We start from the raw sequence: 26,716 nt of genomic DNA on the forward strand, positions 1-26,716 counted from the left end.
TTGTATTCATGGGGTTGCTTTCTGGCTGCCTCATGAAAGAAGACCTTCCTTCTCCACTACCTTCCACTCTGAAGAGCCTTTAGGTCTAGCAAGGAAACCAGTAAAGCTAACTTCTTCCTCGCGGGACAGAGGAATAATGAGAGTTTGAGGACATTCATGACAACAGTCATGCCCACAAGCTTTCCTTAGTCAAAATTTACATAATCCAGGACAGAATACATACAGAATAATACAATTGTAGGCTTGGAGGAAACCAACAGAAATCACCAAATTTGACATTTTTATTTAGAAGATGAAAAAAACTTAGGCACAGATAAAACACAAGTACCTTGTACAAATTCACCAATTAATTAATGGCAAAGCCAGGGCTAGATGCCTACTAGAAAGTGCTTTATTATTACAGTCAATATGACTACCATTTCCATCAAGTTCAGGCCCCTGCTTTTATGTCTAATGACTATTTTAAAGAAGCCAAGAAATTTTGGTAGCAGTTTCTGGTGTGTGTGTGTGTGTGTGTGTGTGTGTAAACAGTTCTTACAGTAGCTCTTAATCTAGAACCTCTAGATTAATGGGCCTCTTCACACTACCAGAGACAGTATTTGATACAACTTTTCCAAAGGGCAATTTTGTAACAGCTGTCGAAAGATTTAAAAAATGCATATACCACTTTACTCAGCCATTTTTTCTGCTGAGAAGTTATCCTAAGAAAATAATGATACGTGAGCATTAAAGATTTAGTTACAAGGAGGCCACGGCAGTTTTATTTGTCATAGTGAAATATTGGAATCAAGTTAAACATTGAACAATAAGGATTGCCTAAGTGACTTACAGGACTTCCAGACAACAGAATCCATGCAATCTTTTAAAAAATGTTTTAAATGGCTGGGCACAGTGGCTCAAATCTGTAATCTCAGCACTTTGGGAGGCCGAGGAGGGCGGATCACAAGGTCAGGAGATCGAGACCATCCTGGCCAACATGGTGAAATCCCGTCTCTACTAAAAATACAAAAAATTAGCCGGGTGTGGTGGCTGGCATTTGTAGTCCCAGCTACTCGAGAGGCTGAGGCAGGAGAATGGCATGAACCTGGAAGGTGGAGCTTGCAGTGAGCCAAGATTGCACCACTGCACTCCAGCCTGGGCGACAGAGCGAGACTCTGTCTCAAATAAAAAAAATGGTTAAAATCTTTTTAAAACTCAGGGTTTCCAGGCCGGGCATGGTGGCTCATGCCTGTAATCCCAGCACTTTGGGAGGCCAAGGTGGGCGGATCACCTGAGGTCTGTAGTTCAAGACCAGCCTGGTCAACATGATGAAATCCCGTCTCTACAAAAATACAAAAAAAAAAAAAATTAGCTGGGCGTGGTGGTGGGTGCCTGTAGTCCCAGCCACTTGGGAGGTTGAGGTGGAAAAATCACTTGAACCCAGGAGGCAGAGGTTGCAATGAGCCAAGATTGTGCCAGCCTGGGTGACAGAGCGAGACTCCATCTCCAAAAAAAAAAAAAAAAAAAAGTCAGGGTTTCCACAGTGGTGTCTGAAAATTTATTCAATCTAATCCGAAGCCTGGGCCCAGTCTCTCCTAGACATATCCATATTCAGTACAGTGCTTGCCACAGGAAAGAGACTTGGTAATACTGAATGAATGAATGTTGATTAGATTTTTAGCGTAACACCAGACACACCCTAATAACAAAATCTTACCTGAGTAAGAGGAATTACAGAGACCATGTCAATATAAGCAATTATTTAGAGCTAGGTCAATTATTTGATTTTTTAAATTACTTCATGTATTCAAAATAGATGTTGATTTTTCATTATTAAAGATACTCAAATTTGTCATTTTTATTAAATATACAAAATATACAAGCAACATGCAGCTACCCAGGAAAACATTTATTATTAGATAAGCTGAACATTTTCTTGACTATATCACATAATTATATATTTTTAAATTCCCAGACACCTAGCACTGTGTATCTTTTCAAAAAAGAAAGTCATTCATACAACTGGACACATTTTTTCATTTTAATGAATTTTTTTATCTTTGTTGTTTCAGCATCATAAAGATGTGGAAACTCTACCACTGTTCTGTTGGTACAGTACCGCTGGGAGTGTAAATTCATGCAACCATTTTGGACATCGATTTGGCAATATGTATCAAATGTTCATAGCCTTTGACCTTATGATTCAACTTCTGGAAATGTATTCTAAACTCTTACCCAATATTAGTAATAACATTACAAACAAAGATTTCCACCAAAAGTATCCCTTATAATAGTCCCAAATTAAAAAGTACCTAAAGGGGTAATGATTACTATGAGATACTCTTAAAAGAGGATTTAGGCTGGGCCTAGTGGCTCACTCCTGTAATCCCAGCACTTTGGGAGGCCGAGGTGGGCAGATCACTTGTGCTCAGGAGTTCGAGACCAACCTGGCCAAAATGATGAAACCCTGTCTCTAATAAAAAATACAAAAGCTAGCAGGGCATAGTGGTGCATACCTGTAATCCGGGCTACTTGGGAGGCTGAGGCAGGAGAATTGCTTGAACTCGGGAGGCAGAGGTTGCAGTGAGCCAAGATCACACCACTGCATTCCAGCCTGGGCGACAGAGCCAGACTCTGTCTCCGAAAAAAAAAAAAAAAAAAAGCATCATAAGAAATTATATTTTGGGAGGCCGACTGAACTCCTCAGATCACCTGAGGTCAACATGGGGAAACCCTGTCTCTACTAAAACTAACAAATATTAGCAGGGCTGTGGTGGTGCTTGCCTGTAATCCCAGTTATTCAGGAGCCTGGGAGGCAGAGGCTGCAGTGAGCCGAGATCATGCCACTGCACTCCAGCCTAGGCGACAGAGTGATTCTGTCTTAAAAAAAAAAAAAAAAAAAAGAAATTATACATATACTGTGATCTTAATTAAGTTAAAAACAAAACAAAAGCAAGGCCACTGGTTTTGCATTTGCCATGTCTTGCATTTGCCATGGCATCTGCCATGTTTTCTGTAAGGGGAAGCATGTAGAGTCTGTTGTGTTACACATTCTTCAAATCACTATGCCGATAAAAATTCAAAGATAAATAAAACCACAGGACTTAGAGGAAAATAGGATTAGGGTACAACACTTAAAATTTTCATCAGTGGCACATTAAAAAAAAAAAGAGAGAACCTAAATAACAATGATAACACAGTTTCATACACGCTAATGGTTAAGAAATCCAGAAATTCTAAAATAAAAATGACACTTTTACTTTGAAAAAGCCCTAGTGTTTTCTCATGGAAGTGGGCATTGGAGGGGTTGCAGCTTCTAAATTACTGTGAAGTGGTGAATGGAAGGTTATCTAAAATCAGATTAGCAAAACATCACATTGTACTCTGTTTATACATTTATACACACAATTAGTATTTGTCAATTAGAAACAAGTTAATAAAAAATAATAATTTTAAATAGAAAAATATAGTAAAGTAAAATCCAGCTTAAAGCCAGACAACAGACCTGGATGGGAGACTGAGAACACACACAGTGGGCCGGGCGCAGTGGCTCACGCCTGTAATCCTAGCACTTTGGAAGACCGAGGCAGGCGGATCACCTGAGGTTGGGAGTTCGAGACCAGCCTGACCAATACGGAGAAACCCCGCCTCTACTAAAAACACAAAATTAGCCAGACGTGGTGGTGGATTACAGGCGTAATCCCAGCTGCTTGGGAGGCTGAGGCAGAAGAATCGCTTGAACCCAGGAGGCAGAGGTTGTGGTGAGCCGAGATCATGCCATTGCACTCCAACCTGGGCAACAAGAGCAAAACTCCATCTCAAAAAAAAAAAAAAAAAAGAACACATCCAGTGAATTGAGGTCTCTGTAGGCGACTGGGGCATGTACCTGTGTGTGTGTGCTTGTGTATTCCTGTGAGGCTGGGTGCAGCTTTCACATTTCTGTATTCACCTGGCGTTTCTTGTGAATGAAAATGCACATAAGAAAAATGCACATTATGTTCAAATGGTAAACTCAAAGATATTAATATTAATATATTAATTCCATTGGAACAAATTTGCATTTCAATACAAGCATTACAGCAGAACTGACTTAACTTATATGTCTATCATATACATTTATATATGTGCTATATACACATAATAGTAGAAGCTTCTGTGGTGGGTGGATCACCTGAGGTCAGGAGTTCAAGACCAGCCTGGCCAACATGGCAAAACCCCATCTCTACTAAAAATACAAAAATTAGCTGGATGTGGTGGTACGCACCTGTAGTCCCAGCTACTCAGGAGGCTGAGGCATGAGAATCACTTGAACCCGGGAGACAGAAGTTGCACTGGGCTGAGATCAAGCCACTGCACTCCAGCCTGGGTGATGAAGTGAGACTCTATCTCAGAAAAAAAAAAAAAAAAAAGGTAGAAACTTCCTAATAAATAAACTTTAACATGAGCTAATAAAATGTTATTTCTAAAGTTGTCTACACAGCCAGGACTGTCTCAAAACTAGCCACACAAATACAGAATAAATACATGTGAATCTGCTCGTCAATGAGCAGGCAAAGCAAGCAATGGACTAAATAAATATTTTACCATCCAAATAAGTTATGTTATATCAATGTTTTGAGCACTTATCTTAAAAGCATTATTTAATGACTAGAATAGTTACAGAACTGTTTTAATAAACTTTGGTCTATCAGATAAGTATTGGGCTAAATGACCCCAAGGTCATTTCCAATGCTAATAGCGAGATTTTGTGATAGTGTACTTTTTCCTTAATAATAAAGTACTTTATGTTTAGATAAGAATAAATAAACTCAGTTCCCAGGGGGGTCACCCTTTAACTACTGTCTGGGCATTTCCGTACCAACAGAACGTCACACACGGACTCATACTTTTTTATTTCCTAAATGTCACCTGAGAACAGTGTGAAATTTTCTTCCTATTTTAAAATTACCTTGACTTAAGCAAACAGACACACAAAAAAGGACTTTCCTGGCAAACAGTTTGACCAATGAACAAATGAAAGGAAGTGTTCCTCCTTTTTTTTTTTTTTTTCCTGATGGATGTTATAAAAGGGGAAACAACTCGTTTGGCAAAGTATAGTACATCATCACTCAAATCTGAGTTCAATAGTTCACATTTTTAGCGGCCTTGGGGAGGAAGAAAAAGAACTTTCTGTTTTCAAGGAAAATGATTTTGCCTGAGCTTTTAAAACTGAGCTAGCATATTCAATGGAATCCTGATAATAGGCCTACATAAAAGTCATATGTCCAAATCAACGTATTGAAGTTGCTTAAATATCCAGTTATTATTTGGTTTTTCAGAACTTCCTTTTTAAAAGGGCAATAATTCTGCCCAAAGCTTTACAACTGTGCTAGTATACTATGATAATAGGAATACATAAGTCAGAAGTCCAAATCAATATACTTATGTAGCTATTTAAATGAACTATGATTTATTTGCTCTTTTATAAACGAAGGAAAACATGCTTGCATGAATAGAGCCAACATACAATCTGTCCACTGATGTGATGTGCTAAACGACCAAGGAGTTGCACGTGAAATGAAACATTTAATGCCCAATGTATTTCTAAGATGTCAAAATAATCACCTTTTCATTTGCATAACACTACTTTCTCATTCATTATATTCTTTAATGATTTTCATGCTTTCTTTCCTTGAGAAATCAATCAGTCTATCAGAAATCGTATTTGAAATACTATCATGTCTTTCCGAGTGCCTTATTTTTTAGATGATGCTGTGATACAGAGTAACCTCTGGCAGGCAAAGATTCACATTTGCTCTTTGATAATGTGTAAGTAGCCTGCACAGTTCCTGAGACTCGGTCATTTGTTAATTTTGTAGAGGCAGATCGTTTAAATTCCTGTGAAGATGTTACAGCCATTCATTCTCCAGATATGAGAGAAAAATGCCTCTCTGTGAACAAAATTATAGTGGTAACTGAAAAGGCATTAAACTGTGGGTATGAGGAAATTCACTGGAAACCCACGGCCGTAGAAAGGCATGAGACGCAGGGGACGTAGAGAAGGTACAAACATTTCGGTGACTGTGAATTTTAAGACTCACAGAAGTCCTCAGAGTTATTCCTTGAAAAAATCCGGCTCGACCACTAAGAAAATCTGAAACTGCCTTTAAATCACGTTCTCCTCCATGTTGGCCTCTTTGCCCTTTTATTGGTGAACCTCTGAGGCATTTGATCAGTGCTACTTTCTCTTCCCCTTTTGGTTCTCTGCTTTCTCCTCTGCTGCAGTTGTGTGGAGTTTCTGGTCATGCATTGAAATGAAATATTCTAAAGTTTTGTTACATATATGCAGAGAGTCAAAAGGAGTCTGGCTTTAATCAGGCTATTAGAGAAGTGAAGATCTCAGGCACTTATTTGTTTAAACGTAAGCCACCAGCTTTTAAATTCTTCAGCTTTCTGGGTTCCTCATACTCTCTCAATTTCCCTTCTCCCTCCCTCTTCCCTTCGCCCTCCAGAAAAATGCCCCTTAACACATCACCATGCTGCTAAAGGCCTACCCTTAGATTTTTTTATCAAACTTTTGTCAAACTGGAAAAGAAACTCATGGTGAAATACATTATTTGCAACATCCCAATATCAAATCTAAAGAGATTTGATAGTTCATGAACATAGTTGTTGAACTTTATACACAATCACTCCACTTATTTTAAACAATATTCAGCTTGAAATTTTCTCTGATTCTTTTCTCTACAAACCTCTGTGAGTTGGAGAGAAATATTCGCTGTCAACTAAATGAGAAATTGAACACTACAATGGCATTTGGCTTGGTTTGGTTTGGTTTTGCCTTGAGCAATACACTTCTGAGTCAGACAATACGGCGGTAATACATTGGTTTGGTTTTCTCACTCCTGAGAGTTTTTGTTTTGCTTCATTTTTGACGGTTTCTCACCATTACCATGATTTCCAGAGAAGAAAAAGGAAAGTATTGAATGCAAGGCAAAGAGTATCTGGATTTTATCTGCTATCTGGTATTCACAGTGAACACATAAAAAAAGTCACTGATGGAAGAAGAGCCAATGGTAAAACTTTTTAAAAAGCCTTCAATGTGAGTGAGGAAAAAACAGAAGGTATTTAAATTTCTTCATTCTCTGACAAAATTTTCAAGCAAGTATTTAAAAAATGGAGATTCTTAAAGCAAGTTTGTCTTTACTTACATACTTGCAATGGAGTTTAGAATAGATTGGTACAAGTGCTGGCTTGAAGAAGAACCACGATGCTTTTACCAAAATGTTCATGAAAATTAAACAGGCATTTCAGACGCTACATGGTTACGTGTGTTTAATAATTAATGCTGGAAACCATAAGCATTCATCCAAAGAGCACAGTCTGCAATTTCAAAAAAAAAAAAAAGAAGACAGAGGAAGGAAGGAAGGAAGGAAGGAAGGAAGGATTTGGCTAAAACTCTCTGATAAAAAACTGATTCATCAAACCACTATACATAAGTAACCACATAAGCACAGAAATCAGGGCATATAAGTGCAGTAACCAGGAAAAAATACAGTAAGAACATTCTAAACCCTCTTTTCATCTCATGAAGTTTTACTCACATGGATAACTAGTCATAATCATCACAAAGCAAGTATGAGGATCCCATTGGGTGACTCAAGTCCAGGAAAGACAGGGAAGGTGGCAAAGGTTACACAGATACACATTACAGCCTGTGTCTTCTGACACATTTCCATTTACTCATCACCCCATGCCTTGTGGCTTCTGTCACACCACAAAAGCCCACCTGGCCTCAAGGTCACCGATGACTTCTTTCTTTCTTTTTTTTTGAGACGGAGTCTCGCTCTGTCACCCAGGCTGGAGTGCAGTGGCCAGATCTCAGCTCACTGCAAGCTCCGCCTCCCGAGTTCACACCATTCTCCTGCCTCAGCCTCCCAAGTAGCTGGGACTACAGGTGCCCGCCACCTCGCCTGGCTAGTTTTTTGTATTTTTTAGTAGAGACGGGGTTTCACCGTGTTAGCCAGGATGGCCTCGATCTCCTGGCCTCGAGATCCGCCCGTCTCGGCCTCCCAAAGTGCTGGGATTACAGGCTTGAGCCACTGCGCCCGGCCCACCAATGACTTCTTGACTCACAAGGCAAACACTCAAACCTGTATTCATCCTTTCTGTAGAAGTTGATACCACAGACCTTGAAACCACCCTCCCTTCTCCATTACCAGCATTTATTGTGGAAATGTAAAATAGAGAAAAATTTGAAAGAATGATACCACGAGCAACCATTTAGCCACCAATTACAATCTAAATACTCATTTTTCTGTGCCTTTTTTTTTTTTGACATAGAGTCTTGCTCTGTTGCCCAGGCTGGAGTGCAGTGGCGTGATCTCGCCTCACTGCAGCCTCCGCCTCCTGGGTTCAAGTGATTCCCCTGCCTCAGCCTCCCAAGTAGCTGAGACTACAGGGGCAGACTACCACACCCGGCTAATTTTTTGTATTTTAGTAAAGACAGGGTTTCACCATGTTGACCAGGATGTTCTTAATCTCCTGACCTCATGATCCACCTGCCTCGGCCTCCCAAAGTGCTGGGATTACAGGTGTGAGCCACCACACCCTGCCTCTGTGTTCCTTATCACAGTTACACTTACTAATAAGTATTCAACTAGTCTCCCTTTCCTCCTCCTTTCCGCATTGCTAGTATTCCACACAGCTTTACAAGACCTACTTCTGAAACATCTACCAAATCGTTCCCTCACTTCCCATGCACACTGCACTGCTCTGCTCTAGCTCAAGCCTCTATCATCAGTCCTCTAGATTCCTCAGCAGCCACCTATCCCAGTGTGCATCCATATGCCACCGAGAATTAGATTTCCAAAGCAGAACGAGAGGAGGTCTGTGAAATCGTCCTCCACTGAAAGCCTTCAATGCCTCCCCTGACTCTGTCTCCAGTGCCTTGAGTACTAGTAGAATAGCCATTGGCTTCATGAGTCTACTGAGCTCTTGAAATGTAGTTAACCCAAATTGAAATCTGTTGCAAGTGTAGAATGCATACTAGATTTTGAAGACAATATAAAAAACTGCAAGATTTCTTACTAACAATGTTTTATTTTGATTGCATATTGAAATTATAATATTTTAGACATATTGGCTTAAGTTAAAATATTATCAGTTAATTTCACCTCTTTACTGTTACCTTTTTAAGGTAGCTACTAGAAAGTTGAAATTGCATATAAGGTTCTCATTACGTTTCCATTGGACTGTGCTTTCCTTGAATAAAGTCCAAACTCCTTAAACATGCCACTTAATAATTGAGGCCGGGCGCAGTGGCTCACTCCTCTAATCCCCGCACTTTGGGAGGCTGAGGCGGGCGGATCACAAGGTCAGGAGATTGCGATCATCCTGGCCAACATGGTGAAACCCATCTCTACTCTAAATGCAAAAATTAGCCGGGTGTGGTGGCGCACACCTGTAGTCCCAGCTACTGGGGAGGGTGAGGCAGGAGAATCGCTTGAACCCAAGAGGTGGATGTTGCAGTGAGCCAATATCGTGCCACCACACTCCAATCTGGTGACTAAGCAAGACCCCATCTCAAAAATTAAAAAAAAAAAAAAATTTCAAAAATCTTTCCCAAACTTTGTTCCCAACTTGATGTCTCACTCCTCACCTGCACAGACAGATGGGTGAATGAAATGCTGTTTCAGTGCAGAAGTCAGGTGACAATCAAAGTGACCTCACTGTATCCCTACTAACTCCTAAATGATTCATATGGTGCCCAGGCATCTAAAGAAAAAGGCAAAAGAGAGAGCAGGGGATGATTTATAAACAAAACACACTCAAGTACAAAGTCAAGGAAGCATCAAAACAGATTATTAAGCTTGGAAAAAAAAAAAGAGCTACCGCTACTTTGATTGGTGTTTATGTCTGTTTCAAAACAGAACATTTGTAGTTAAGCATATAATCACATTCTAGAAAATGTCATCCTTCTTAAGCATATAATCACTTCTAGAAAATGTCATCCTCCCAAACAACTTTGTATGTTTCAAAAATACAGGTCACTGGCATGCAGTTCCAGAGCGCATGGCCTAATCCCATTCCCACACAGCCACAGGGAACTCTGTTATTTCTGAATTGGATCTTGAATTGGTGTTTCATCACCTACATTCGGCCTCCCTAACATTACCATGAATATTAGCTGCGGGTGCTCACCTGAGAGTAACCCATAAGTAAAGGAAGCACATATGAGATATTTGAAGCCTCTGGCTTAGCCCAGAAGACTGCAAACAACAGTCAGCGGTTTTATAGTTTGGATCAATAAAGTTTTATTGGAATACAGCCACACATATTCATTTACATATCATCTGTGGCTGCTTCCATGCTACACAAGCAGAATTGAGTGGTTGTAATAAACACTGCACCACCCACAAAACCTAAAGTATTTAGTATCTGGCCCTTTCCAGAAAAAAGAAAAAAAAAAAAAAAATTGCTGACACCTGGCATAAGGGGGCATTAAACTTTTTTTTTTCATTAAATTCATAGTGATTCTATTTGTGGTACAGTTCCAAGCCTTGGGCATACTACAGGGTTAAAAGGATTGAAGTTTAGAATCCATAGCATAGAATGTTCACACTTAGTTTCTCATTTTAGTCATTTTAGCACATTCGTTTTAGTCTTTTCAAACATGACTTTCTTGTACACTAGTCAGTGTTTTCCAAACTTTTTTTCTATTGGACTCCACTATAACAAATACATTTTACATCCAACCCTTTCAGTACACACGTATCTATATAAGTAAACACAACAAACAGAACCAAGTTTGTCAAGGCAATACTTGTCCTTCTTACCACATGGGATTCACTCTCTTATGTTACCTTAGTATAGTCCATTTTATAGGTAATTGCATTTTTAAAGAAGGATTGATTTTATCAGACATTCATGTCTTGTGATTCACAGTCTGAAAAACTCCCTGGTCCACTCCAGCTGTGGACTGTCTAACTCTGACCTTCACCGCACGTCACAGGCTGTAAACTAGCAGCCATTCACTTCAGTTGAGATTGATTCACTTCAGTTGAGATTGATTCGCTTCATCCACACAGACGTTTGTTTGGTTTTCATGTGGGTTTTGATTTTCGTGTGGGTTTTGGTTTTTAATACGTAAATTCTTTTCCAATACGTTTTTAAAAAGTCGATATTCCAAGTTTCTTTGAAAGGTCAGAGGACAAGGCACTAGGAGCCCTCCTTCCTACTTGGTAAGAATCCGTGGGAGTTGAGCAGTTTCTCCAAGGCCTGCTCCCCAATTTACCACCCTTCGTCAACACAGCAAATGCACCTGAAAATCCCAAGAATTTTCTTCACAAGCGTTAGCTCCCTATGACCTCTCCCCATATAAATATAAAACAGATCCAATCTGTTTTCTTTCCATCATTAAACCCTAGCAGGGCATTCTAGTAGAACCTCTGGCTTTGGGGAAAGCCCTTATGAACAAATAATGTTGTAATCCAAAAGCCTCCTACACCAAGGCCTCATTAGAAAGAAAAAAGTGGCTTTTCTTTCTTAAAACAAGAAAAAATGAAAAAGCAAACACACAACATTTGACAAAAGAAGCTACAAGAATAATTAGAGCTCACCAGAAAATTAAACACACACACACGCACACACACACACACGCACACACAGGTGCAAGTTTTTGTTTACTTTGTGAAAAGCTTTGTGAAATGAAATCACTGCACTGCTGCAGCGTTTTTTCAAAACACAGAATTAGGGCAAATGTGGCTTCCGTTTAGAAAGGTGGCGAGGGGAACAGTTAGCTCCGGCAATACAACTTTAGTTGCAGCTTAATCCGGTTCCCTTTTGTTAAATACCTGAACTTAATGAGAATCCGAAGAGATTTATGACCATAACAAACACATCATTTTTGACTTTGTCATTCAAACCAGCCTGGCAACTTTGATATTTCCTAGTGAAAGGAGAGATCTAATCCAAGTAAGAACTCTGAAAAAGGGGAAAGAAATTTTATTCCCATAATTTGATTGATTACTTCCTACTCTGAACACTCAAGAGAGAAAAAAGCGAAAAAGCAAACTTTTTCCTGTCCATACTCAGATTTCTCCTGCTGACCTTTTACAAGCAGGCAACGGACATAAAACACAAATTACTTTCAAGGACCCTAAGACCAATCGCACTCGCTGTGTTCCCACACCTCTAAGTATCAAAATATCGTGGAAAACATCTGAGATGAAAAACAGAAATTTAAAGATGAATTGACCACTGACCACTGATTCAATTCAATTCAATGCTTTAATTTAATAGCTCTGTGAGGAAAAAAAAAAACAATGCTACGATGGGTTCCATTAAAAAAAATTTCTATCTTTGTTGCAAATCTGCCAAAACCAAACTTACATATGTGGAGGTATGCAATTGTTCCCCAATTGCATTTAAGAATTATATCCTTGGAATTAGAAGCACTGAGTTCTTGTCTTTCAGCTTAACCTTGGGCAAAGCACTTCTGTTTCTTCCTATTCAGAAGACAACCTTTCTCTTTTGGATACCTTCTACCTCCAACATCCTATCTGTTTATGATTCTATCTTATTGGAACTAAAGGAAGTTCAGATCAACAGTCATGTCTTATGTGACTAATGACCTGACCACTCCAGTAAAGGCTTGGTGCTCATAATGACCAGATGACAGGAAATCAATTAGACAAACATTATTAATAACAACAATAATGAAGATAGAATAGTACTTCGGATAACAACCAGGTTGTGCTCTCATTGGGGGTATTAACATATCTGAAGAATTTTTAAAAAGCATCAATCCAAAGATGAAAATATGGAAAAGTGAAGAAGACAGACTGGCAGAGTGGCTCAGCCAGGTTCTGGGAGAGCACTGGATTGGGGGATCCCTACGGTGCAAAAGGGATCTCAAGGTAGCTCGATGACACTAGCCATGGCACACAAGCCTCAGTTCTCCTTGATCCAATTCCAGGAGCAGCAAGCATCCTTCCGATTCCATTTATTTTCTTTTTCTTTCCTTTTTATTTTTATTTTTTTGTTGTTGTTGTTTTTTTGTTTTAAAAACAAAAAACTCTGTCACCCAGGCTGGAGCGCAGTGGTGAGATCTCGGCTCACTGCTACCTCCGCATCCCGGGCTCCACCATCCTCTTACCTCAGCCTCCAGAGTACCTGGATTACAGACATGGCCACAACACCTGGCTAACATTTTGTATTTTCAGTAGAGGCAGGGTTTCACCATGTTGTCCAGGCTGGTCTCGAACTCCTGACCTCAAGTGATCCACCCGCCTCGGCCTCCCAAAGTGCTGGGTTTACAGGCATGAGCCACCACGCCCAGCTCTGATTACATCTCTGACAACATATTGGCTTTCTCACACAGCAGTTTGGAAAGTGTTTTTGGTGGTTATTGTTATTTTGTAATAAATGGGGGGAAAAAATCAATTGAATGACACAAGATTCCTGATACGTTCAACGAGATAAGTTCTGTGATCAGACAACTTCTTTAGAGAAAACGGGAGTAAAGTTGACAAAAATAACTAAATTTATAATTTTGTAATAGTTATTCCATAATAGGCTAATTGACTAACAGAGATATTTAAATACTTTTAAAAATTCACTTTTACAATCATATTTTAATGGATTGCCCAAACTTCTTTTCTTTCTTTCTTTTTTTTTTTTTTTTTTTTTTTTTTGAGACAGAGTCTCAATCTGTTGCATAGGCTGGAGTGCAGTGGTACAATCTCAGCTCACTGCAGCCTCTGCCTCCTGAGCTTAAGCGATTCTTGTGCCTTGGCTTCCCGAGTAGCTGGGATTACAGGGCGCACAACACACCACCACACACCCGGCTAATTTTTGTGTTTCCAGTAGAGATAGGATTTTGCCATGTTGGCCAGGCTGGTCTCGAACTCCTGCCCTCAAGTGATCTGCCTGCCTCGGTCTCCCAAAGTGCTGGGATTCCAGGCATGAGCCACCACACCTGGCCCTAATGTGCTGTCCGATTTTCTAACTAAAGGTTCAAGATCAGAACGTCCAAGTCACTCTACCACATGGGGCAGCCTTTCAGTCCCCTGCACCTTTGAGACACTGGTGGTTTGCTATGTAGGCAGGAACTAGCTGTAGGCAGTTCTGCCAGAGCCCATCACAGAGACCATTCACCACAGTGGTGAGGCACTGGCGTGCTGGAGGTGAGTGAACCTGGGTTTGGCAGCAGTTCTATAACATACATAGTTCTACGACCTTGGACAAGTTATTTCATCTTTCTGAGCCTGTTTTCGGATCTATAAAAAAATTTTTTTTTTTTTGAGATGGAGTCTCGCTCTGTCGCCCGGGCTGGAGTGCAGTGGCCGGATCTCAGCTCACTGCAAGCTCCGCCTCCCGGGTTTACGCCATTCTCCTGCCTCAGCCTCCCGAGTAGCTGGGACTACAGGCGCCAGCCACCTCGCCCGGCTAGCTTTTTGTATTTTTTTTTTAGTAGAGACGGGGTTTCACCGTGTTAGCCAGGATGGTCTCGATCTCCTGACCTCGTGATCCGTCGGTCTCGGCCTCCCAAAGTGCTGGGATTACAGGCTTGAGCCACCGCGCCCGGCCCTGATCTATAAAATGTAGAAAATGATAGGACCTGCTTAAAAATAGGAATCGCATTAATAACATCAGACTACGAGCGACAGGTCATTCTGCATCATCCAGCACATAGCGTGGCCTCAACAAGTATAGTTAATATCACTTCACCTCTGAAATGATAGATTTCGTCAAAGATACACTGTGGGGTCCAATTATTTTGCTATTTTAAGAAAGGCTAAAACACATGAAGAAAAGTGTATGGCCACTAAAATGGAAAAATGCCAAACAAGTAGAGAACGGTATTAAATCGCAGAAATTATTTTTAACTACATAAGCATTTGCAGTCTATCCGTTGCAAGAAAGCAGTTGATAAAACAGATCCAATAAAGATAAGCGAATGAACGATTAAAAGAAAATACTGTTAGTTTCTTGGAGTCTCTTGATGGAGTGGGTGTTGCTTTGTTTTGCTTAAGGAAAAATGTAATATGGATAAAACTATTTTTACAGTTATTAAAAATATCAGAGGAAATGTTTTGAGGGAGATTTTCATTACTCTATTCAACCAGAAGTGCAGATCAACATAACTGTGTGCTTAAAAACAGAAGCAGAAAACGACAGCACACCACCTAGACAGGAACTTTGAGTCTGATAACGCTGGGAGTCTGGCTGAGCAGTTCCAGTGGAATAAACCCGCGTGGTTAGAAGGTGCAACCAAACTGGTCCTCCAGAGCTCTTGAAGGTTGCACTTTCTCTCTTCCTGCCTCTTCCTTGAATGCGTTAACTGTTCCAGGTCTGTTTTGCTCCTATGGAAAGTTTCATAACTCAAAGTGTCTACAACAAAGGTTAAAACAAGTGAAGTAAGCAGATAAAATTCCTAAGCTGGCCTGGAAAATCTGGACCGTGTTGTCATCTTCGCCATAAGTTACATCCACAGCTCTGGCCCTTTCTATCTATTTACCCTATAACCAGCTTTCAACCACTGACACCTGTTCCTTTCTATGTTTGTAGCAAAAAAAAAAAAAAAAAAAAAAAAGTCATACGCCCAGGTCTGATTTTCCTCTGACCCTTATTTTAGTTTTTAGTTCTTTGTGCCCTCAGAGACCTGTCATTTACATCAGTGTTTTTGTTCTTTATGACAAAAAGCTTTGGGGAAACTTTCACATCTTCTTCACTTTACATTTGCCCGCTGCAGAAGACAGAGAGAAAGGAATACAAAACTGTCTCTGTGCTTGGTTGGGGAACAAGAGAGTAGGAGGGGAGCCGTGAGCCGATTTGATTATGAAATCAGCTGAGGATAAGATCAGCGTGTCTGGAAGCAACAGGTGCGGGCAGGGGAGGGGAAGCTGGCGGGCCCATCCTGGGGGCCCTTCCGAAGGAAACGAAAGAAGAAACACGGAATAAAAGGGAATCGGCACAGACAGTATTTCAGCATGAGCCCTCACCCTTCAACGCCTGTTAGGCTTCTCCCGCCTTCTTTGCTGTTTGCACCTTTGATTTCAGAATCATTTTAGATATTAAAACTGTGAAAAATAGTACAGAGAAATCGCATACCCCTTTCACCCAGATGATCAACTTAGGGGATATCGCAGTCCTAGTACAGTACAATGATCAAAACCGAGAAATTGACCTTGATAATAATGCTATTAACTAAACTGCACACATTATCCACATTTCCCCAGTTTTCCCATAAAGGCCTTAGTTCGGACCCAGGATCCGACCAACGGCACCCTCGTGTTTACTCGTTAGTAATGACTCTCCTCTGTCTCCCCCCCCATCTGAGACAGCTTAGCTTAGCGGTCTTGCGTTGTTTTGCATGATCCTGACACTTCTGAAGAGTATCGGTCAAGTATTTTGTAAAACGTCCCTCAGTTAGTGTTTGTCTAATGTTTTCTCACGGCTATACTGGGGTTATGGATTTGGGGGAAGATTACCGCACAGGTGAAGTGCCATCCTATTGTATTATATCAGGGATCATGATCTCAACACAACAAGGGAATGCTAACCCTGGTTACTTGGTTAAGGTGGTGTCTGTCAGTTTCTCCACTCAATCTGTCCTATTTGTCCCTTTCATCCTGCCTTCCTTTAACCTGACCACCACCCTGCGTCCCAGCCTGCTCTCCCAGGCCCTGGACTGCAGGCGCAGAAACGCCTGTCCTGTCGGAACTCTCAAAGCGCTTTCCTGTGAAGCTGTCCTGTGTGTGGTGGGCAGGATTCTCAACGGGGCATCTCAAGCGCCTTAAGAGTTAAACAGGCTTCTGTTTAGAATCACAGAACCCTCCTCCAGAGCCTGTACCACACAGGGGAAGGAACAGGCCTGCATTACTGATGTTGAAATAAAATCATCTGGAAGTATTTTCATTTGAAGCTGGCTTTCAGACACAGAGGCAAAACACACTAACAAAAGTAATCTGGGGCATATGGTATTCCTTTCAGTCATAGGCATTTTTAATATAAATCCCCTAATCATTTATATCTTGGTTTTCAGTTTATTGTGAAGCCAAATCTCTTATTTCTCTCCAAAGAATCAACTCCCTGCCTAAATGAAGTGACTTATCCTTGCCTGGAAAAAGGCAAAGTGCAGCTCATCTGTGCTAGGCACATCATCTTGCTATAAGTGCTACCTAAACACAAGTTTTTGATATTGCTGTAGTTTCTTTTTTAAAGTGGGACTGCAAATATGCCCTATCATGATGAGGTTTTTCCAAGTCCTCCCTTTAGGTGTTCCTTGCTGACTCCTCCTCCCACTAGGTGGCGCTACACATCACATTCAAAGCGGGCTGATGGCGTCGGTAGATTGTGTTGAAACCTTTGCAAGAATGTCTCTCGAATTCCTGATGGCAAGTACTAAACTTCATTGTTAATAACCACTTCCCCTGTCTCTTTTCACATTTCTTGTCATCAGACAACTGAAACAGGCCAGTTCTGAATTTCTGTAATGCAGTTGGGCAATCTTAGGATAAACGTAAGTTTTTAGGGGCATGAAGAATCATGACCACATAGTAAGGCAAAAATTCAAGAGTTGCATCACTGAAGGCAAGAAACTGGGGAAAGGCTTCCGTTCACTAACTCAGCATTGCCTGGCATATGATCTCAATAGTGCCCCCAAATTCTTCCCTACTCAGGATGTCCAATATTGCTGAGAAGTTCCCCAACTACTTAATAACTTTCCTCTCATAAATTCAATTTCCAAATTTTGGCTTCACAACAGCTTATTTGTTCACTATATAAATATCCCCCATAGAGATTTTTAAACTGTATCAAATTAGCAAAAGTTTTAAAGTGCTGACAAGCATTTTTAAGATATCCATGTAAAATGCAAAGATGAGGGAGTACAATTTCCTCTGATTACATATTAGAGGCACATATTTAATAAGAAACCTTATGTTCACAATTGCAACTCATCACTTAAGCAGAAACAAATTTTCTAAAAGCTTGGGGTTTAATATCATTAGGAAACCCATACCAAGAAACGATGCTCTTTTTCAGCCAAGTTACTATCACTCGGTGGAGGAAGATTGCCCCCCAAGGAAAAGAGCTGAGAATATCAAGTTCCCGACTGGGCCCAGCAATTTGACTGATGGTAATTGCAATTTGCAATTGTTCAACTGTGTCCCGGAGAGATATGAGGCCTTTTTGTTGTTGTTGTTGTTGTTGTTCATATCAGGGAGTTTTGTTTGCTGTGCAACACTCTTCTCATGAAGTTAAGCATCTGGTCTATGTGAGGTTAGCCCCTGTTGTCATTAATTACACAGGCTTATTTCATTCCCATGACTCTGCCAAAATACAGATTTGGCACTTATTCTTTCCTGGCCAATCAACAGACTTATTTACAGGAGACAAATATTTTGGCCAGGGTGTTTTCTCTTTAAAGAGAGGGTAGGAGATTATAATGTAGTGGTGGATTTTCATAGAAGTCTATGAATTTCACATGAAGTATAGGAGCATATTGTAAATCTCATCCCTGTAAAGGAATATTCATTCACACAAGGCATTCCAGTGCAAGCTCTACCAAGGGTTTTTGTTGTTTAATGCCTGGACTATGATCTCAATAGTGCCCCCAAACTGTTCCCTACTCAGGATGTCCAATATCGCTCAGAAGTTCCCGAACTACTTAGTAACTTTCCTATCATAAATTCCATCATTGTCCCTGCCTTCTGGGTGTCTGCTCCTGCATGCACATGCATGTGTGAGGGCACACACACACACACACACACAGGAACTGGGCTGATCAACTTGCATTTCTGGTTGTCTATTGGGGATGAGCCTAGAGTTCAGACATTTAGCAAACTAGATGACAGCATTTTGGCTCCCCAACCTGTGACTAGGTGGGGAACGTCCAGGTACTAAGAACTTCTGTAGACAAGTACTCTAGACTCAGAGTCCAAAGCAACATCTCACTCTCTTCCTAGCCCTCACCTATTCCCAATGTTCTTTCCTCTGCCCTAAGGACAGAGTGCCCTTGGCCTTCAGTCCATATGACCTTGCATGGGTGGCCAGACTGCAGCTTCCTTGGCTCGGATTTCATTTCAAACTCTTCACACAGAAGAGGCTTGCACAGTACAGGAGGGTGGGAAGCTGTACATGGAGGGACTTTGCAGCTGCTCCCAGCTGCTACGAAATGCCAATTTCTCCTCCTAGGAATCGAAAGGGCCTCTGCTCAGTCTGCCTCTGTAATGGACTTGAAAAACAGGGCCATGATCATTCGAGGCCAGAAAATTTCAACTTTTGATGAAGTCAGGGGAGCACTAACTCCTAAACTCTGAGCAGGACAATCTTTGATCTTCCTGTATCCTCTAGAATAAAATGATTCTAGTGGTATCCTTCTCTGCTGAAATTGTCCAGACTTGCTAAAGAAAAGAAATTGAAATATAAGAAATAGACATGCTAGTGTAAGAGACCAGATAATAAATATTTCCTATCTTGCACCAAAATAATAGACTGAAATGTTAATGAATCTAAACATTTCTATACACACATACATATGTATGTGTATGTGTACACACGTACAGACACATACACACATATTTAACTACTTTATTAATAGGTATATTTTAGCTTGCGAGAAAAAAAAGGCATACCTTTTAGTTGGTGCAGATAGAAATAAGCAGAAGAGAGCCTCCTTATTCTAAGCTCGCCTGCTTTTGAACTACAGTAGAGGTATTCGGTCCTGACTTCCAGCAAATATCTCAAAGTTTTGAAGCTAAGGAAGCTTTTTCCTTTCCTTTATGAAGCCACCATACATACAAGAGAAATGGAGACTATTCATTGCAAAGGACAGCTTTCCCGTGACACGCAAGCCACAGACATTTGTTGTACTGATACCATGTCTGCTAAATTAAGTTTGAGGAATTTTTTTTTTTTTTTAACTCCATCAGGGTCGAGTTTCTCAGCATATAAAAATTTGCCTTTGTTTTATTTATTTTAGAGGAACTGTATTAGGACATTTAAATTAGTAAGAATAACTTTCTTTCTAGAGATTTTGAATAATAAATTTGTTTTCTTTGCCTTCACCACAAGTGTGTTCAAATGAAGGAAGTGTTTATTACCTCACTCTTGGAAAAAACTTCATAAAGTATTTTATTTTCTTCCCAGTGAGAGCAATTGACTGAAAAAGTTCAGCAACAGGCATTTCTAACTCACAGACTCATTCTCCAAGAGACTTTCTTCAAACTTGCTAATAGCAACAGATTTGTCCCTTTGTGGGGACAGTAGGGGGCGCTGCCACCACAAACTATCATGGCTAACTGAGTGATTTCACTGGTCAAAAAAATGGCTAGACATTTTAGGATTCTCCCATGTCAATGTACACCTAAAAATAATTATATAGGTTTTTCTCTTCCATAATTCACTGCTGGGTGCAAATATCTGGAATTTATTTCTGTTCATATGTGTGTGTCTGTGTTAGTGTGTTCATAAGCGTGTGGTACGAATCCTGCATTGCAAAGTTTGGGCTGACTCATGCAGGTCTAACTAAATCCCCCTGTTCTAAACTATTAGCCAAATATAAGTAGCTAAAATGCATTTAATATTTAAGTGACATTCTGGGTGGGAGATTTTTTTTTTTCATAGTTGAGCCTTCAGTCTTACTCACAAACATCAAACTCCAAGTTCAGAGCCAAGATGAAAGAGAACTTTGGGGAAATTTCATTAAATAATCACATAATCCAGGCTCCATAGGTTGGATTTTTTTAAAATAAGTTTCCTATGTAATTGAGTTAAACGTAAATTTATGCATCCAATAAAAAACCACTGCAAATGGTAAAACAAAGACATTGCTCCAACACTTAGAAAATTAAATTCACCAAACCATGAAGTCTACTGTGCAGTTATTTTTGTAACCACCATAAATTGCTTTATAGAACTCTTCTGCTGGAGTAAACAATCCAAGGAGAGATTTACTTTATAGCATGCTTTCAGTTTCCAAAGGAAAGAGTGGCCTACAAGTTTATGACTCTTTTTTTCTTTCTTTTTTTAAAAAATACTTATGTTTCTAGTTACCTTGAAACCTTCCTCCCCTTAGAGGAAGCTCAGAAAGGTCCACAGAAAATAAGATCCAGGTCTGCAGATACACTGTGCCCTCAAATACTCATTTCTGGAATAAGAAGAAACAATCCTACTTTGTGGAAATAAAGTTTATATGGCAAAAGGAAAATAAAGGGTTTTAGTACTAAATATTTCACCATATTTAATAGCACCTCAGAGCCCAACGTAGTGTTAGATGTTTCAGACAGTCAGCTTGAAATGTGTTCGCTTGTAGCACGGTTCGAGGCCGAATTCAATGCAAGCTGCTACAGATAAGAGTTTTAGGGGTCTTTAATCACTTCTTTCTCGTGTCCTTGATGGAAAAAACAGAGCTGCCTTTGTGCTAAAAAGAAGGACCTGTTGTTTTCAGATTCAACAGGTCATTTTTATAAGAACTTCCCAGAGGATACAACATAAATGACAGAAACACAAGGGGATATTTTAAGTGGCTGATGATTTTAAATGATATATAATCTATATTAAGGGAATGTTGTTTGTTTTTTCTTTCCAATAAATGGAAAGTTACTGTTTTAAAAGTGTTTAATGTTCAAATTCTATTTTTAGGGGCAAATCTTTTCTCTAGGAGTAGATTTACTGTAAATTCGGCTCCTGAAATCAATCTGAGAGTGCACTTGGCCCCTCAAGTAAATAAACTTGTCAAATCATATCCATTTCTGTGTTGGGGATGAATGGTTAATTTAATGGACTTTTTGAAATGTACCTAAATTGTGCTGTAATTTTTGTAACATTGTTTCAGTTAAAATAACAAACAGAATGCATATTTTATGAACAAGATATAAACTTTATAAAATGTAAAACTAGCAACATAATTTTTACTGGTACTTTGAAGAAAGAAAAAAAAAGCCAATATATTATGGCAAACAAAATCCAGGCGACACTAGATTTATTAGAATCTGGCTGATTTTATTATTAAAGGTGGTCTGAATTTGAAGAGACTGGCAAATTTAAGATTAAGATCTAAGCGAAACTTATTTCCTAAACTGTATTGGCAAAGTTGTGCCAACGTATTTTTCTCTCTTTTGTCTTCTTCTTCTTCTTTTAATTGGCTACCTTATCTGTAAAGAGGATTGTTTGAAGATCTTTGGAAAAGTTTCTGTCAGTCAAGAGACAAAAGTTACTTTTCCCTACAAATATCAAAAGACCTTCACAAAACTCACTCCTTGCCCTCAAACAAAAGTTACTGCCAAGCGTCCTTTAAAATACAGTGCCTGGTTGCTTTCTGTTGCTCAGACAGGCATATATTTTCCAAACTAACCAGATTCTCTGGTTCTTGACACTTTTACTAAGTCTCTATATTACTTCCCACCTAAGACAACTATCTGGCAAAAGGTCAAGGTAAATAAATACCTGATGGTAAAGACTGTGTTAACCACAGAGAACTGCCGGAAAGATAAAGAATGAAAACGGGCTTCCTTGGGAAGGGGAAGGAAATCTATTAATTGTTGAACAGATTTCTAATTTAGAAGAGACTTTTTTTTCCTTTAGTTAAATACATGAATACTTTTGCAGAGCAGGAGAAAAAGACCAGACTGGCTATTTGTTGGCGAGGGATTCCCAAGGACGAAAATCATGAAGGCCAGAATTTCCCTCCCACTGTCTCTCTCAACATCCACTTCCCAGGAAGGAGAAGGCGGAGAGGGAAGAAAGACCCTTGATGACCCTTCGCCTTCTGCAAGAAGTGGGCAGGAGGGCGAACCGGGGGTCACCGAGGGCTGTCCCACGTCTTTCCCAGCCCAGGACCCCCGGATCCTTCAGCCCCCGCCCGGGCCCGCCCCGCTCACCGGTACCAGGCGAGGCCCTTGTGGTAGCTGCGGTCGAAGAAGTGGGGCTCGGCGCCCACGGCGCGCACGTCGGGGTGCACGCGCAGGAACTCCAGCAGCGCCCGCGTGCCGCCCTTCTTCACGCCGATGATGATGGCCTGCGGCAGCTGCTTGCTGCCTTCATCCAGGAGCAGTGCCAGGGTCCCCTGCGGGGCTTCGGCCACGCTGCTTCCTGCCCCGGAGCCGCCGGGACCCCCGGCCAGGCCAGGGGACTCCTCTTCCCAGGCCGCCTCCTCTCCGTTGGCGCGCGGCGCGGGCGGCCGGCGCCTCCGCCACGGTTGCAGTTGCAGGAGGGGCTTTCTCTGTGCCGCCGCCGGCCACATCGCCAGCTCCCGCGGGCCTCCGGCCAGGACGCCGCGACCAGGGGCCCCCGCCTCCTCGCCGCCGCCGGACAGCCCCACGACGGGTCCGGACAGGGTCTGGCAGCGCTCGGCCAGGCAGTAGAAGACGTAAAGGGACGTGAGGAGGGAGCAGAGCATCAGCAAGAACTTCCGGAAGATACTGCGGGACAGCGGCTCGGCAGAGGTGGGGAGGGCGCCGGCCGGGCCCGGAGGGGCCATCCTAGCCGGAGGCGACGTCGGGCAACGCGCGGGCCATGCTAGGCCGGGACCCCGACAGGTGCCAGAGCATCCCCCCGGCGTGCCTGCGCGCTGGACGGAGGCCACATCGCCGTGCACCCCTGGGGCCGTGCGAATTGTCCCAGGAGGCAGCGGCCGGGGCTCCGCGGGGAGACGGAGCCCCCGGGGGCCTCACGCAGGATCCCTGCCTCCAGTCGAGGGGGCGGGAAAGGGAACGCGGGTCGGTGCTTAAGAAACCATCGTCTTAGACTCGCCCAAGTCCTGAGCTTGGGGCAGCCCTCGGCCACCCGGTTCCCCCCAAGAGTCGCCGGAATCGGGGTCTTGGCAGCGGTGGGAAGGCGTGCGTCTCAGCCCCGGCCCCGAGCGGCCTCTCGGGGCGGATGTCGGCTCAGCGATCCTGCATCCCTGGCTCGGTCTCGGTGAGGGCACGCGCGGTTGCGGCGCCTCTGCGCTCGGTGCGCTCCAGACAGGGGCGAGCGACAGTGCCCTCCAGCCCGGGCTTCCTCTGGTCCCCTTGCCCGCCTGGGCGCGTCCTCTCCGCCCGGGTTCAGGTTCTCTTGGCCAAGAAGCGAGGTCTGCCCGAGTCCCTCTGCCAGAGCGGGAGACAGGAGGCCCTTGCGGAGCCGTCCACCCCTCTCCGTGCGCGCCGGGTTGCTCTAAACTGCTCTTGGACCCCACCGGTGAGCCGCTTGGCGAGCTTGGCGAGGCTGGGCTGCGCGGGACCTGTCAGCGGCCCCCGCCACTGTGCTTGCAGGCGCTCACCGGCTGCCTCCCGGGCCGCCGCCGCCGCCGCCACACGTGGGACGCCGAGGGCAGCAAACTTGCTGGTGACGTCAACGACCCGGGCCGGACCAGCCTCAGGACGAGCGCAGCGGGGCGCGGACCAGCGGCCGGGAGGGGCCAGAAGGGCGGGGTAGGATGGAGAAAAGGTGGCGCGGGCTCCGCGGCGGCCGCCCAATGGCACTGGAGAGGGCGGGGGTGGCAGGGGCGACGCCTCTTCCCCAGTGTCCCCCATTCCTCCCGGCGGCTTCGCCCCCTTCCAGTGGATCCGGGGTCTGCGGCGGCTTCGGGGTTGCCTGAGTGACAGCTAAGGCCGGCCGGATCCCTGGAGGCCCGACTTCCACCCAAGAAGCCACTAGCTTGGTGAGGGGCTCCAGAGCTCTCCACGGCAGCTCAGCCCTCTGCAGCCCTGACCCTCTCCAGGTTCCCCGCGCTCTGCTCCTCTCTCGGCACTGTTGCCCTATCCTTCCCCATCCCACCAGTTTCCATCGCCTGGAACCTACTCTTCGTCCCCTTGGAAGTTTTGTTTGCAGCAGTTCCCAGTACTGCGCTGCACGCCACGCCCCTGTTTGTCTGGAGCAAACCGAATTCCTCTGCAGCAGCTTCGACTTCTACCTACTCAACTGTCTGCTACAGGCCTTGGAGCAAAGCTCTTTCTCCCATCAGTTGTTTGTTTGTTTGTTTTGTTTTGTTTTGTTTTGTTTTCTTCTTTTGATTGTTTCCCCCTGGATTTGTATAAGAAGATCCAGGCCTCCAGGGCCTAGAAGGGAACAGACTCTTAGGAGAAAAACCAATGCATAAATCAAAGGCAAAATTAAAAAAAAAAAAAAAAAAAAAAAAAAAAATTCAGCTCCGATCCCAAGTCACTATGCCCAATTTTTAATGTAGTGTGTATTTTCTTATTGTTGTTTGTACTTGTGTGTGTGTGTGCGCGCGCGCGTGTGCACCCTCGCAAAGGTGTTAAATGTCCTTTCATAAACGGCGGTTTCCTCTTTCCCTTGCCTCCCCTGACCTTATATCCTCTTCGTGCTCTCCCCGGAGAGCAGGTCAGGAAGGGATACAAACCGCCTTGCTGTCTACTGGAGGGAGGTGGCCTGTGGAACATACATTAGGTGGTTTTTTGTTCCAATCCTATTTGTTCCTTATTTCTTGACTTCCTTGCCTCCACGGGATGCCTCACCATGTGGGCGGTAGCCTGGCAGTTTCATACCAGCCCCTGCAAGCTGTGGAGGCAGCTTTCTGGGTCCACTGTGGGTACTAACAAGGGCCCACTGTAGGCTCAAGGTCCACGGTGCGGGAAACTTACCAAGCATTTCTGCCCCCCCATGCAGGAACTTCGCAGCCCTTCTTTGCTCTATTTGACCATGGAGGTGGAAGTCAGCTTCCACTTTTTCAGCTACCAAGGGTAACCTAGTGGTTCTAACTCTGGGCTTGCATGGATCCGTGAATTTGTGCCCTGATGGATAAACACTCACTGCTGGATATGGTGTTATGTTTATGAATTACCAATCCCAACTGATTCGACAACCATTGAAGAGCCTTTTAGATTCTGATGCCATAAAGCACTGGGCGTTTACGAGGATGGACAAGCCCTGCCAAGCTTTAACATCCTTCTGTGTTCTAAAATTGGATATTGACAAACCAGTTGAGATCTAATGCTAACTTAAGCTTTCCTGTGTTTTCAGATTTTTTCTCTAAGTACTTCAGTCAGATTTGCAGAAGGAAGACAAAACAAAGACCATTTTTAAGTTGTTTTGAAGACGTGCAATTCTGCGAATTCTTATAAACATGCCCCAGTTTCCTGGACTGGAAAATGATGGGCTCGAAGTTCCTTTCTAGCTCCAACATGACAGCATAGCATGCGTTTGGTCTTTCACTTTCTGAGCACAGGTCTTTCCTTTAGGTGGGAATTAAATACTTGCTCGGTGCTCACCATTACTCGCATGATATGTAGGACAGCTCTGCACCTTAGAAGCAAAATGTGAGCCACAAATAAAAGCTGCATGGATAATTTTTAATTTCCAGTAATTTTTTGTGTGTTTTTTGAAATGGGGTCTGATTGTCACCCAGGCTGGAGTACAGTGGCACAATCTTGGCTCACTGCAATCTCTGCCTTCCAGGCTCAAGTGATCTTCCCACCTTAGTGTCCTGAGTAGCTGGGACTACAGGCGTGTGCCACTATACCTAGCTATTTTTTTGTTGTTTTTTGTAGAGATGGGGTTTTGCCATGTTGCTCAGGCTGATTTCTAATAAATTGTAGCACCTTACAAAGGTTAAAAAAGAAGCAGAGCAAGTTATCTTTTCGTAATATATCCCATCATCCAAAAAGGTGACTATAACATGTAGTCAATATAAAAATGATTGAAGTCATATATGTTCTTTCTTTTCATACCAAGTCTTTGAAATCCAGCATGAATCTTATACTTCCCGCACATCTCAGTTGGGACTAGCCACATTTCAAATGCTCAATAC

The 26,716-nt window shown here is 42.6% G+C and overlaps 1 protein-coding gene across 1 annotated transcript in view; it reads right to left on the reverse strand.

The window, feature by feature from the left end:
- Window positions 1-23,603, reverse strand: part of HS3ST3A1 (heparan sulfate-glucosamine 3-sulfotransferase 3A1) — a 106,080-nt gene extending 82,477 nt beyond the window's left edge. Inside the window, exon 1 of the mRNA XM_023188110.1 lies at window positions 22,848-23,603. Within this exon, the coding sequence (XP_023043878.1) occupies window positions 22,848-23,446 (599 nt within the window). The 5' untranslated portion in view covers window positions 23,447-23,603. The remainder of the gene's footprint in view (window positions 1-22,847) is intronic.
- Between the last annotated feature and the right edge of the window lie 3,113 nt (window positions 23,604-26,716).

This window comes from Piliocolobus tephrosceles, chromosome 16, assembly GCF_002776525.5.
Source record: "Piliocolobus tephrosceles isolate RC106 chromosome 16, ASM277652v3, whole genome shotgun sequence".
Lineage (NCBI taxonomy): Eukaryota > Metazoa > Chordata > Mammalia > Primates > Cercopithecidae > Piliocolobus > Piliocolobus tephrosceles.